This window comes from Fundulus heteroclitus, unplaced genomic scaffold, assembly GCF_011125445.2.
Source record: "Fundulus heteroclitus isolate FHET01 unplaced genomic scaffold, MU-UCD_Fhet_4.1 scaffold_48, whole genome shotgun sequence".
Taxonomy (NCBI): Eukaryota; Metazoa; Chordata; class Actinopteri; order Cyprinodontiformes; family Fundulidae; genus Fundulus; species Fundulus heteroclitus.
The window spans coordinates 1,993,831-2,005,706 of NW_023396901.1; the positions used below are offsets into that span (position 1 = coordinate 1,993,831).

The 11,876-nt window shown below is 40.8% G+C and overlaps 1 protein-coding gene across 1 annotated transcript; it reads right to left on the reverse strand.

Moving 5' to 3' along the window:
* Window positions 1-4,313: 4,313 nt before the first annotated feature.
* Window positions 4,314-11,869, reverse strand: nudt9 (nudix (nucleoside diphosphate linked moiety X)-type motif 9). The gene is made up of 8 exons (XM_012882245.3): window positions 11,339-11,869; window positions 10,902-11,192; window positions 10,062-10,151; window positions 9,695-9,781; window positions 8,217-8,328; window positions 6,652-6,798; window positions 5,191-5,275; window positions 4,314-5,104 (listed from the first exon to the last, which is right to left on the reverse strand). The coding sequence occupies exons 1-8, from the start codon at window positions 11,452-11,454 to the stop codon at window positions 4,959-4,961; spliced, it is 1,074 nt and encodes a 357-aa protein (XP_012737699.2). The 5' UTR covers window positions 11,455-11,869; the 3' UTR covers window positions 4,314-4,958.
* Between the last annotated feature and the right edge of the window lie 7 nt (window positions 11,870-11,876).

Below are 11,876 nucleotides of genomic sequence, written 5' to 3' on the forward strand. Positions count from 1 at the left end.
AGCCTCACATATGTAATACACCTTGAAGTTTCCTTTTTACATTCTGCCGTGTTACGACCACAAACCTTATTGTATTTATTTCGGAAGTTAGGTCACAAACTAACAAAAAAAAATTTCATTTATTTTCGCTAATAAAAAAAACTGAAAATGTTGGCACCCCTTAACTCTGATACCCCAGTTTTACAAGTTTCCTTCAACAGTCACCTAATTAATAAGTCCCACTGTGTCTGATTTGTTCTGAGTATAAATACAGCTGTTGTGTGAAGGTCTGGGATGTTTGTGAACATTAGAGAATCCAATAGTCAGCTGAAATCAAGGGCTCAGACAGCAGAACCCTTGAACAGAAAAGATTTTTAGTCGTTCAGAAGGGACAGGTACTGAAATTCACCTTCCAGCAGGTAAATGTCCCTAAACATGCAGGAAGCATTTCTTAAAGAATATAGCTAATTTATAGCATACCCCAACATATTTATTTATGATTAAGTTTATAAAGAGGAAGTGAGGGGCCCTCTGCACACAACTATTAAACACTACCATTAACATCCTTGTTCAACGTTTCGCTCATTATAAATATAACATAATGCAGTTGGTCAGGGCTTAAAACAATAGGGGATTTTTAGTAAAATGTTTAAATATTTCACTTAGAAAAAAGCCTTGACAGTCTGCTTTTTTTTTAACGATCTCAACTTTTATTTTTGCACAATTATCATTCATGTATCGCTCATACAAAATAAAATGTGTATATACAAACCCCACTTGCGTCTGTTCCGGCACTCTTCGATGCCCCCTGTTGGTCCTGAGCCCAAAGCAGTAGCTCACTTTGTTTGTTCTTTGGGCCGGCTCTGCCTAAAAGTTAAATTTCAAGTTTATTTTTATAGCACATTTAAAAACACCTGTAAAGTTGACCACAGTGCTGGATAGAGGCTTGAAAAAGAAACACCCCAACCCCTCCTATTTTTTAATGCTGTATTAAAAACCAATTAGAACAGATGCCTTTAAATTAGACAGTTGGAGCGTGTCTTATGTGTCGGGGGATTTTTTTTTATATACAACATAAATGCCCTATGAATCATCCCTATGAACCGGCATGGACCCTGGTACAGCTGAAAGCAAGTGATTGTTAGATCCAAGGCATCTAGATGCTGTGTAAGGCTGCAGGAGGCCAGACAGATAATCTGGAGCCTGTCCATTCAGTGCTTTATATGCCAACAACAAAACTAAATCAAATTAAAGCGTCTAATGCTGCTCCAACCAGAATCAGATGAAAGATTGGTTACACTCTCTATTCCCACAAGTGTTTGAGTGATTTTAAAAAAAAGTTGCTTTGAAGCTCTCTGCAAGAAGTGAATAAAACATCTACATGATCGTGAAGAAAAGCTTCCTCTTCTGGTCAAACAGCAGAATCTGTTCAGCCTGTTAATGCACGGTTCCTACTGACCATTACTTGAATATGGAGTCAGACAGACACATGCTTTTGGTCTGGAAAGTGATGAGGGCAAAGAAAGAGGGTGGACTGGATTTGTGGCGCCGCCTGGGACCTATCTAATCAGCGCATTCTGCAAGAGGCTCCAACTAAAACCCCACTACAGCTGGATACTCCTGCATATTTAACCCCCACACATTACATTTATTGTATGCTATTTTTATGTTTATCTTTAAAAAAAAAAAAGCATATTACTGTAAACAACGCAACTATATACACATTCAATCAAAGGCGTCAATTTCTGAGTTGGTTTCTGATTTTTTTTTTTTCCCATCGCTGCTCCGATGACCTCATGCGGCGAGATGGCATGAGCCGATGTGAGCATTTGTAAAAGCGGGCTGTCGAGTGACAAATGGTCTGGGGGATCATCCTCTGTCAGCGCGTGGAAACAGCTCAGTCATCCAGCTAGAGTCTGGAAGAGCTCCCTCGCAGACATCAGGGTGCTTTAGTAATGTGGAGCAGAGCAAGTATGGTCACTTTCCTTTTGATGTGCATCCCATTTAGTCATCCATTGCTGGTGTTCTGCACTTGACCGACTGCTCTTTGCCTTTTGCTGCCTAGCATTGTCTCCACAAACCTGTGGTTGCTTTGCTCAAGATACAGACTTCCTTCTGATCCTTGAGCATGCAGGTACCGTGGATTTTAAAAGTATTCATACTTCTTGAATATTTCATTATCCATCCATCCATCCATTTTCTAACCCGCTTAGTCCCTCATGGGGTCACGGGGAATATTTCATTGATTTGTTACAAATACCAATTTCATAATCATAATTGTGTTATTTTTCACTAATAAAAATCTCAATGTGGCATGAGAATGCACTCAACTCCCCTAAATAAAACTGTGGCCAATTACATTCAGAATCTAACCAGTAAAGAGAGTACGTCCATGTGTAATTTATTCTGTTGAGTACAATAAAGTTTTTTTTTTAATTATTTAACTCTGCACCTAACCATGAGCACACCACCCCTAGCTTGAAAACAAGATGGCGGTAGTGCTAAATACATGGCAAACCTGTTAGAAGCTGCATTGACTTCAGATTGGAGTTTATTGCCTTCTAGCAGCACAGCCACACTAAACTCATATTCAAAGTTACAATAGAAGGACTTAAACCAAAGCATTTCCATGTGTTAAAGTTGTCCAGTCAAAGTCCAGACCTGAACCTAACTGAAAATCTGTGGCAAGACTTAAAGACTCCTATTTATAGATGCTCTATTGAGTCTGAATCAGGATCAGAGTCCCATAAGGGGCCATTCATTGCAGCAACATGGCCAAACATACACAAACGGACAAGTATGTAATGCAACAGTTCACAATCTGACTGAGACTGAACTGAATGGGCAAAAAAAAAAAGTCAGTCTGCATGTGCAAAGTTTAAAGAACGATATTCTAAAGACTTGTTCTACAAAAGGTGGAAGTACAACATATTGTCTAAGGAAGACATGGAAGTTTTTTTTATGTATGATATTTTTTTAATACAACTTAATGCTCATAAAGAAAAATATATTTACCTTATATAATAAACTAAGCGAGGTAATTATACACTATGACACATTTTTGTTGATATTTTATTATATGATACTTTTATACATTGTAGTCAGTGAACAGGTTGTATAAGAGTGCAAATTTGGTGTCCCCTCAAAATAAATCAAAACCCAGGCACTAATGTCTAAAGCCCTGGCAACAAAATTGAGTAGAGCCCTAGATGAAGATGTCCGAATTGTGCCAAAATGTCAATGTTTTGTGCGGCCGCCATTATTTTCCAGCACTGCCTTAAGTCTCTTGGGTCTGGAGTTCAACAGAGCTGCAAAGGTTGCCATTAGAATCCTCTTCCCCTCCTCCACTTTCCATGTATGGATGCTCAACTACGGTGAAACATTTTCTGAGTGGAACTTGTCTTGACTTGTGTGTGACCATGGCCACCGTGCTGTAGCTCAGCTTCATGGTGTCAGCAATCTTCTTATGACTGTGGCCATCTTTATTTAGAACAGGGGTGTTAAACATACGACCCGCGGTCCGGCCCGGTGGCTAAATGCATTATCATTATTCAACGATAATTTTTTTCCCCAGTGTCCTGTCTGGCAATGTGGCAATAAGAATTGTTGTCTTAATGGCAAAAAGAGCTCATCAGATTTGACTTTCACAAGTGGAGCAGTACAGCTTTTGCCATAGTGCTCTGCTTGATTTATGAATGTGAATAGTTTTATTATGATTCATGATGCGGGATATATCTCCAATGGTATGGACACTACAATGGGAAAGTAGGAGAGGAAAGGAAGAACAAGAAGAAGAAAAAAGGTGAAAGAAAGAGGAGATAAAAGGAAGAGAATGATGAAACAATTATTGAAAAAAACATGTACTTCGTTAAATTGAAAATCTGCAGTTCCTATATTGTCCACGAGGGGCGCTGTGTTTTAATCAGCAATGGTAGCACTGAGCTTCAGATGTGGAAAATTGATTTTAAATAATTTCTTAATTTTTATCTGTTTGATGTATTTTGTCATGCAGGACAGTGTTTTTAAATTCCAAAAAAATTGAATAAATGTTTTTCAACATTGTACAATCACTGTGATCAGTTCTTATGCATAATGCACAAGTAAATGTTTAACTTAGCAAAAGTATTGTTGAAATTGCACATACTTTTCTTAAAAACACTGAGGTTATTCATAATATATTGTGTAAAAGTGAAATTCATTTAATATAAAAATCAACAACAAGTCCACTTTTATTAGTTCTATTTAATCTTGCAATGAGTTTACATGTGTGGCCCTCTTGAGATCAGATTAAGCTGTATGCGGCCCCTAAACCAAAATGAGTTTGACTCCCCTGGTTTAGAGCAACAATTCTTTAATTTAGATCCTCAGAGACCTATTTGACATATGATGACTTGTTGAGTTTCCAGTAACACCAAATTTAATACACCTGCTCCCCATTCACATCTGAGACCTTTTAACACTAACGCGTCACATAACCCGAAAACCTGCACAGGTCAGCGGGTATAAAAATTAAATAAAATGGACAGTTAGATGTATCCTTTTCCTACGACTTCACAGTGAGGGGGAAAAGCTCAAGAGGTAAAAACACTTTTACAAGGCACAATGCAGAAATGTTTTAGTATCAAGTAAATATGGCAAAATACTCTTGAGAGTCTCAATTTAAATCCTTTGCAAGGCAGTTTGATGTAAATCAAATACACTGAAATCTCTGGCCACAGCTTTGTCATAGATGGACATGAACATCATAGATCCTCCTTATGCACCGATTAAAGTTAAACTTCCTTTTTATTTCTTATTTTTTTTTTCTTATCGTCATGCTAACTGGCTAAATGCATCTTATGTTTTCCAATATGATTTCACAATATCATGAATAAATTAGAGGGGGAACATTTCCATTAGGGGTCATGCTTGCTAAACGGACAAGTGCTCTTCAGCCTCTGCTTTGCCTCATTTACATCAGAGGACCTTTTGTCTCCTGATTACCAGTGGGCCTTCCTCTCTCTGGCAACCAGCTCCAGGAAGTGGGAGTGGCTCGCATAGAGGGCGAAGCACGAGTCCACGTCCACCCACTGGACCTGTCCTGCGTCATCGCCGGCTTGCAGAGGCAGCGCGCTCACACTGTTGCCTGCAATGACAGGATTATTTGGAGGATGTGTGTGCTCCCATGGTAATTGGATTTAATAACAAAAAATAAAACAGGTAGATGTTTACCTGCTTCGTCATGAAAGTTGACAGCAACCGTCTCCATCCAGGCATTGTCAGTGTTTCTTGGATCATCAACATAGCCTTTGTAGACCTGACAGGAGACAGATGGAGGAAGGAATTTCATATATACTCCAGAAAGGTCTGTGTGTCGTCCAACTGCTTCCTTGCATCCATGTTTGGTAACTGGACCTACAGCTTCTTGTAAAACTGTTCAGATCCCTTGAATTTATTTGTATTTTGTTATGTTAAACCCACAATTACCAATGGATTTTATATGACAGATAAAATGGAAGCAGTGCATAAATTCTTTAACCTATAAAAATCTGAAAAGTGTGGCTTGTCTTTGTAAAGTCTTATCTGGTCAAGTCTCTCTCAGCTTTGCACATCTGGACTGAAATTTTATTTTTGCCCTTTCTTCTGTGCAAAGCAGTTCAAGAACAGCTGGAGGGTGAAGGGTGAACAGCACTTTCCACGGCTTGCCACAGTCTTGGCAGAGATTCTCAACCGGATTTAAACCCGGACTGTGACTGGGCCATTCTAGCTTGATTTAAAAGGGTGTTCTTCCAAAATTGCCATGTATGTGCCCTGCTGATATTGCAGTTGTCATCGCAATACCAAATATGTGACATATCACAGCCACAGGTTGATTGGAGAGAGTGATCGGGAAATTGTGATGAAGGAAATAAGTGTTAGATATAACTGATATTGTTTTAGCAATATCCAACAGTACTATCACAATAACATGTTATCATGCAGGCCTAGTTGACACCTTTCCACCTGTCCTGTCAGCAGATTCTCCTACCTGAGCTGTTGATCTATGCAGCTCCTCCAGACCTCTCAGCTGACTCTTCGATGAATGCTCTCCTTTCCCAGCCGATCAGGTACACGGCCATATTTCGACAGATTTTTGCAGGAAATCCTAAGCTAGAGATGCTATTTTGTATTCTAACTCTGCCTTAACATCTTCCTAGTACGCCATTACTGACCAGTCAGATTATTTCACTGAACAGCTGCATTGATACTAAGACTCAATTACACATAGTTGGATTTAATTAACTCAGTTTATTTCTGAGGACAATTTGTTGCCCTGGATCTTTATTACAGGAGTCAGAATATGCTGAACAGAAATGCATGCCGCACTTTTTCAGATTTTTATTTGTCGAGAACAAAAAATGATCAAGATGGATCCATTTCCTTTTACCTTCTATGATAAACCTTTTTATTGGTTTATCATAGAAAATCCTGATAAATGATAGTGAAATTTATGGCTCTAATTTTATGAAATATATCAAAAAAGTCTTAATTGGTGGCAATGTTTTCTAACGTACTGTGTATGGATTTGTAGTTCCAGAAGTAGGTCCTGAAGTTTTAGAGGAGACCGTAGCTACTACAGCGTTAGCTTTAACAATACCCTATTCAGATGTGTGAAATGTGCGGTAAAGCCGTTGATCTGAATCAGATGCTCACCTGAAACCCCGTTGAACTGAAGAGCGTTTTGATGCGTTTATGCATTTGGTCTTTCTCCGACTGCTTTAGCGACAGCGTATTCAGGGCCTCCTCAGAGAACTCCCGCTGCAGCGTGAGGGAAACCTCTTCCCCTGGGTCCACCATCCCCTGTCAAAACCAGCGTGCCCGTGAGTCTCGACAGATCAGACTTAAAAAGCAGAAAGTGGCTTCAATGCTTTCTATGTCAGACTTTAAACGGTGAAAAACACAACACAAATATTCAGAAATATTCTAAATTTGATTCATACTTTTGATCACTTAAAGGGTAACTCACCCCCAAATCAACTTTTCTTTTGCCAATAAACTGTTAACATAGCTCTCTACACGTCCTGGTCACTATTTTGACAAATTAGTGCATATTTGTTGAAATCCTGCTATTGTGTCTAAAGTCGTCAGTGTGGCACACCCTAGGTTTAAACGGTGGTGTTGCAATGAATGTTGACTCAATATTGCTATTGGTTCAAATGTTTTTGTGACGTAATTTGTAAAAAAAAAAATTGACATCAGTAGCGCTGCCACTGTGGGGTATAAAAACTGCTCCGTCTTAAAAAAAAACAAAAAACAACACAGCCATGTCTTAACCTCTTTAACAAGCACTGTTGCACTTTTCAGACCCCACCAGCAACTTTCTTTCTTCAAAAGAAAAGCGACTAGCAACAAATCCAGCGACTTTTTAAGTGCTATTGGCGAATTTATGTGAAAGCAACCAATTGTTCTGCAGTTTGTGTTGAGGCAGCTGGGAAGGTGCTGTCGTGAGCCCCTTCCTTCTTCCCTCAGCGCTGTCTCACAGGCAGACGGCTGCTGCCTCGTCCTGAAACCCGTCTGCAGTCAGAGCGAAGAGAGCAGAGAGGAGATCAACCACCATTGTTTGCATATTAATCTTACATGCACAAAGCTGTCGGTGATGCCGCCTACATTACAAAGCGTGAAATAAATATGATAATATATAATTGGACCGATCCTGACCTCCACTGCCTCAGCAGCACCAACTTCGGGCATTGCTGAGTCAGCGGATTGAGCCAGCGAGTCAAACTGATAAGACTCTGGCCCGCTGGGCTCCACAATGACTCTCTCAAGCTCTGATGACGAGGTGGGGTGGGGTGGGGGGGGGGGGGGGGGGGGTTCTCCAACTCAAAAGACCGAACCATGGTGTAACTACCAGCGCAACTCCATGATTCAACATGGCGAATCAAGCTAGCTGCTGCTTTCCCTCCATCCTGTACACAGCCCCCTCCCCTCCCTTTCCTGCATACCCCCACCCGCTTTGATTAATTCTTATCAATTTTGCTTTTACATGGGGGTGAGTTACACTTTAAACTATCACAGTTGGAGGGGGATTATTGATGAGAAAAAAAACAATCTCCATAGGGATTTTGGATACTCTAAACCCCTCCAAACAAAGACATATGGATTTTTCCACGGCATCCCTGAGAATCTCTGGAAGCGAAAGCTGGGAAATACAGCGAAAACACGATGCAAAACAGCAGGACACACTAAATGAAAAAGAATCATTGGACATAACCCACCCCTGGAATGGCCCATTCCCCGCAGTCTTTCCTCTTGATGGACACAAACTGTAGGATGGGCTTCTTGGAGGCGGAGTGAATAATCTTGGCTCCACTGGCATCCACCTTCCATCTGCCTCACAGAGTCATACGTCAGGTCATCAGTGTGTTAAGAGAAAACAATCACCTACAGTGATGGCCAGAAGTTTACATACAATTATCGTGGGCATACATGGCGACACATGGCTGCAAAATAGGAACTGGATTCCTATATTTGAATGGATCCACACAGGTCAAAATCCCCATGTACAGTCTCAAAAATATTCAAACACCTTTGCTAATAGTCGGACAAATGACCTTTGAAGTTGCAGAGAAATCAGCAAACGTCTGGAATCATTCTGCCTGGACATTCAAGCACTCCTCTTGACAGAAGGGGTGGAGCTGGTTTAAAATTACAATTAAGGGCATCTTATTTTACCTTGAACATCCTAACTCATATCCTGTTTGCCAAGGTGAGGAGTTTTGGGTCAAATGGCTGAAATCAAATCACCCGCTCTTATCATCTAATGTAGAAAAGATTACTGGATCAATGTTTGCTTCTGTGTTTTTTGTCTTTCTTTTTGTGTCTCTGGTATGTTTTCTCTAACCCCCAGTCGGTCGAGGCAGATGACCGTTCATACTGAGCCTGGTTCTGCAGGAGGTTTTCCTTCCCGTTAATGGGGAGTTTTCCTCTCTACTGTCGCTTCATGCTTGCTCAGTATGAGGGATTGCTGCAAAGGCAGGGACAATGCAGACGACTCTCCCTGTGGCTCTACCCTCTTTCATGAGGGGTGAATGCTGCTTGTCAAGTCTTGATGCAATCTGCTGCGTTTCCTTCAGGAAGCTTTATGACCAATCTGTGTAATCTGATCCAATCTGTATAAATTGATCCAATCCGTATAATCTAATTAACTTTGACTTTGGAAAGTGCCTTGAGATGACATGTATGATGAATTTGTGCTAAATAAATAAAGTTTTATTGAAAATCTGGACACCACTTAGTCCTCAAACCAGAGAATGATGGCAAACGCGCAGCAAAACTGGTTTTGGATTGGATAAAGCCAACTAACACTAAGTCCCTTTAATGAGCCCGACCTCAACCGCCACAAATGTCTGCGGACTGCGCTTAAAAGCCAGGTCCATCCCAGGAAACTAACCCATTCCAATGAGTTGTGACATTTCTGAAATGAAATATGCCAGAAGCTTGTTAATGGCTATATAACCCTTATGGAGTTCTCAGCAACTTGCTAAGGGCCGATGATCCACCCTGGAAAAGAACACGTCAATAAAAGACCTAAATTAAGATGATGTTCATGCAATTTATGGATGCTCGGAAATTTCTTCGGTACATGCGTAACAAAGAAAAGGAAACCATTTTAATTTGTTGATTGTTAGATTTCTCTCTTTTAATATATAATGATAATAATCCAAATGTTAGTTAGTGAGTAAATAAATGTCACCTTGTGACAATGGGATCAGCGGCATGATTGGGCCCCCATCGTCCAAGCAAACCCCTTCCAGTCAAACCGGTGCGTCCAAAAGGATTTCTAGGGAGAGTTAGAAACCATCAGTGCCGAAAACAGGGATTTCTGGTGCAAACTGAACAACACTTCGGTAAAGAGCACAAAGCGGATTGGCAGTCCTCCGCTCAGAAAAACAAGCACTCGTCCAAATGTTGTTGTGCATTAATATTAAAGATTCATTAGGTTTTGCTTTTGTGTTTTATGTTGCACCTCTGTACGGCACAAACCAGCTGCACACACACGGCGAGGCCATTTACCAGATCTCAGGGAAATGTTTAAAATAATGCAATACTATTTAACTTACAATGGCTTTCCATTTTCCACTCTGTAGCTTCCTTCAAAGCTCGTCCTGTCCACAGTTCCATCCACGGTGTTGAACTTAGGAGAGAAAGAACTGCAGGACAAGCAAACGGTGCACAGAAATTATATGAATACATTGGAAAAGTATTCACACTCCTTGAACTTTTACCCCTTTTCTCACATTACAGCCACAGCCACAAACATTAACATACTTTATTGGAATTTTATGTGATAGACCAAGCTCAAGATTGGGGGAAAAAATGTGTTGTTTAATAAATAAAAATCTAAAAATGTGGTGTTTCCTCAACTCTAATGCCCCTAAATGAAATCATGTACACCCATCTGTATTCTGAAGTCCATTACCAAGTGAACAAAGGTCACCATGCTCTGGAGACAGGAAACCGGGTCAGAGTCGATGTGAAGATGGATACAGAGCTAAATACAGAGTAGCCCTGGAAGAAAATCCATTAGAGGCTACTAAAGACCTGAGCTTGGAGGTCCACTTTCCAGCAGGACAATGTCCCTAAACGTGGTGGCAGAACTACAATAGAATGGTTTACATCGGAGCGTAATCATGTGTAATTATGACCTAGCCAAACCCAAATCAATACAACACTTTTCAGTAATTTATTGTAATGTATCAATTTTATTACACCTCAAAAATTATAAAATTATGCTCAGGTTTTTTTCAATCTATCACATGAAATCCCAGTGAACGTGCATTTAATCGTGACGTTCTGATGTGACTACGTGTAAAAACTTTAAGTGGGTTGAGAAATCTACCCTCATAACCTATATGTGATCAAATTATCCAGATATCAAATAGCATAATAGCATTGCTCACCCAATCTCAGGATCAGCCCAGGATGGCTTCTTTAAAACAGCTGGAGCAGTGTAGCTGACTGGGTTATACTGGGGCCAGTTCTGATTCCAGTTCACCTTGTCATCAGGGACAGGAAACCGATTGACGGTGGACTCAGGATACTGGGGACATCTGGACTTTACATGAGAGGCAGCTGAGGAGGGCATTGTCCCGATAGTGGAGGTGTAAAGCCTACAATAACCCCCACAAATAGCAGGTTTGATGTGTTTACTGGTTCTGGTGAGAGGATGGGATGAACGAAGTACCACAGGTCTGAAGAGGACAGTAAAAGTGCCAGAGATTATAACTATTATTTCTGTTCTCAATCATTGGGCAACACGAAGCTTACGAATCTACTTTCTATTTACAATGTTACCTTAACACCGAAAGATAATGCTAATGTTTACATATGCTCACACCTTGCTCCAGGGGTGCAGGTGGTGAACGGGAGTCCCAGCAGAGTGATCGCCAAGCGAATCGCGCCCATCCAGTGTCGTCCCGCAGGCGGAAGCAGCATTCCTTGACCAATATTCATCGCTCATCTACACACCCCACACATTACGCCGCAACCAGGAAGTGAACCGCCTTGTGCGGTCACGTAGGAAAAGACGTTCACGACGTACAACATATTTCCATCCTTATTTATCTGACTGAAGATAATGAATGTTGCTGTTGCTGTTTTCATCTGTGGTCACACTTATAAGTACTAAAACAAATACTGTAAACATAACTTGTTTATTAGAATGAAAGCATTTTTAGCGCCTCTACTAAAAAAAAATAACAGCAGAGTTGCCACTCCAAATATGGCGGACGCGCAGACGTATCGCTTCTACAGCACAGCGACGTTTGCGTCCTCTCACCGACGCTCCTACTGGTGGCTGTAGCTGCGCTTGTTTTGTTCTCTTTCGGGCTGATCGTGCCCCGCCCCAACAATGCAGCCCTGTAAACATATCCAGC

Excerpts from the sequence above, each read along its gene's own strand:
- nudt9 (XM_012882245.3), bottom strand. The coding sequence starts at position 11,454 with ATGAATATTGGTCAAGGAATGCTGCTTCCGCCTGCGGGACGACACTGG. Across the intron at positions 10,152-10,901 it reads TGGGCTGATCCTGAGATTGG|TTCTTTCTCTCCTAAGTTCA; the intron begins GTGAGCAATGCT and ends CTTGTCCTGCAG. Across the intron at positions 5,276-6,651 it reads TCAGTTCAACGGGGTTTCAG|GTCTACAAAGGCTATGTTGA; the intron begins GTGAGCATCTGA and ends GTCTCCTGTCAG.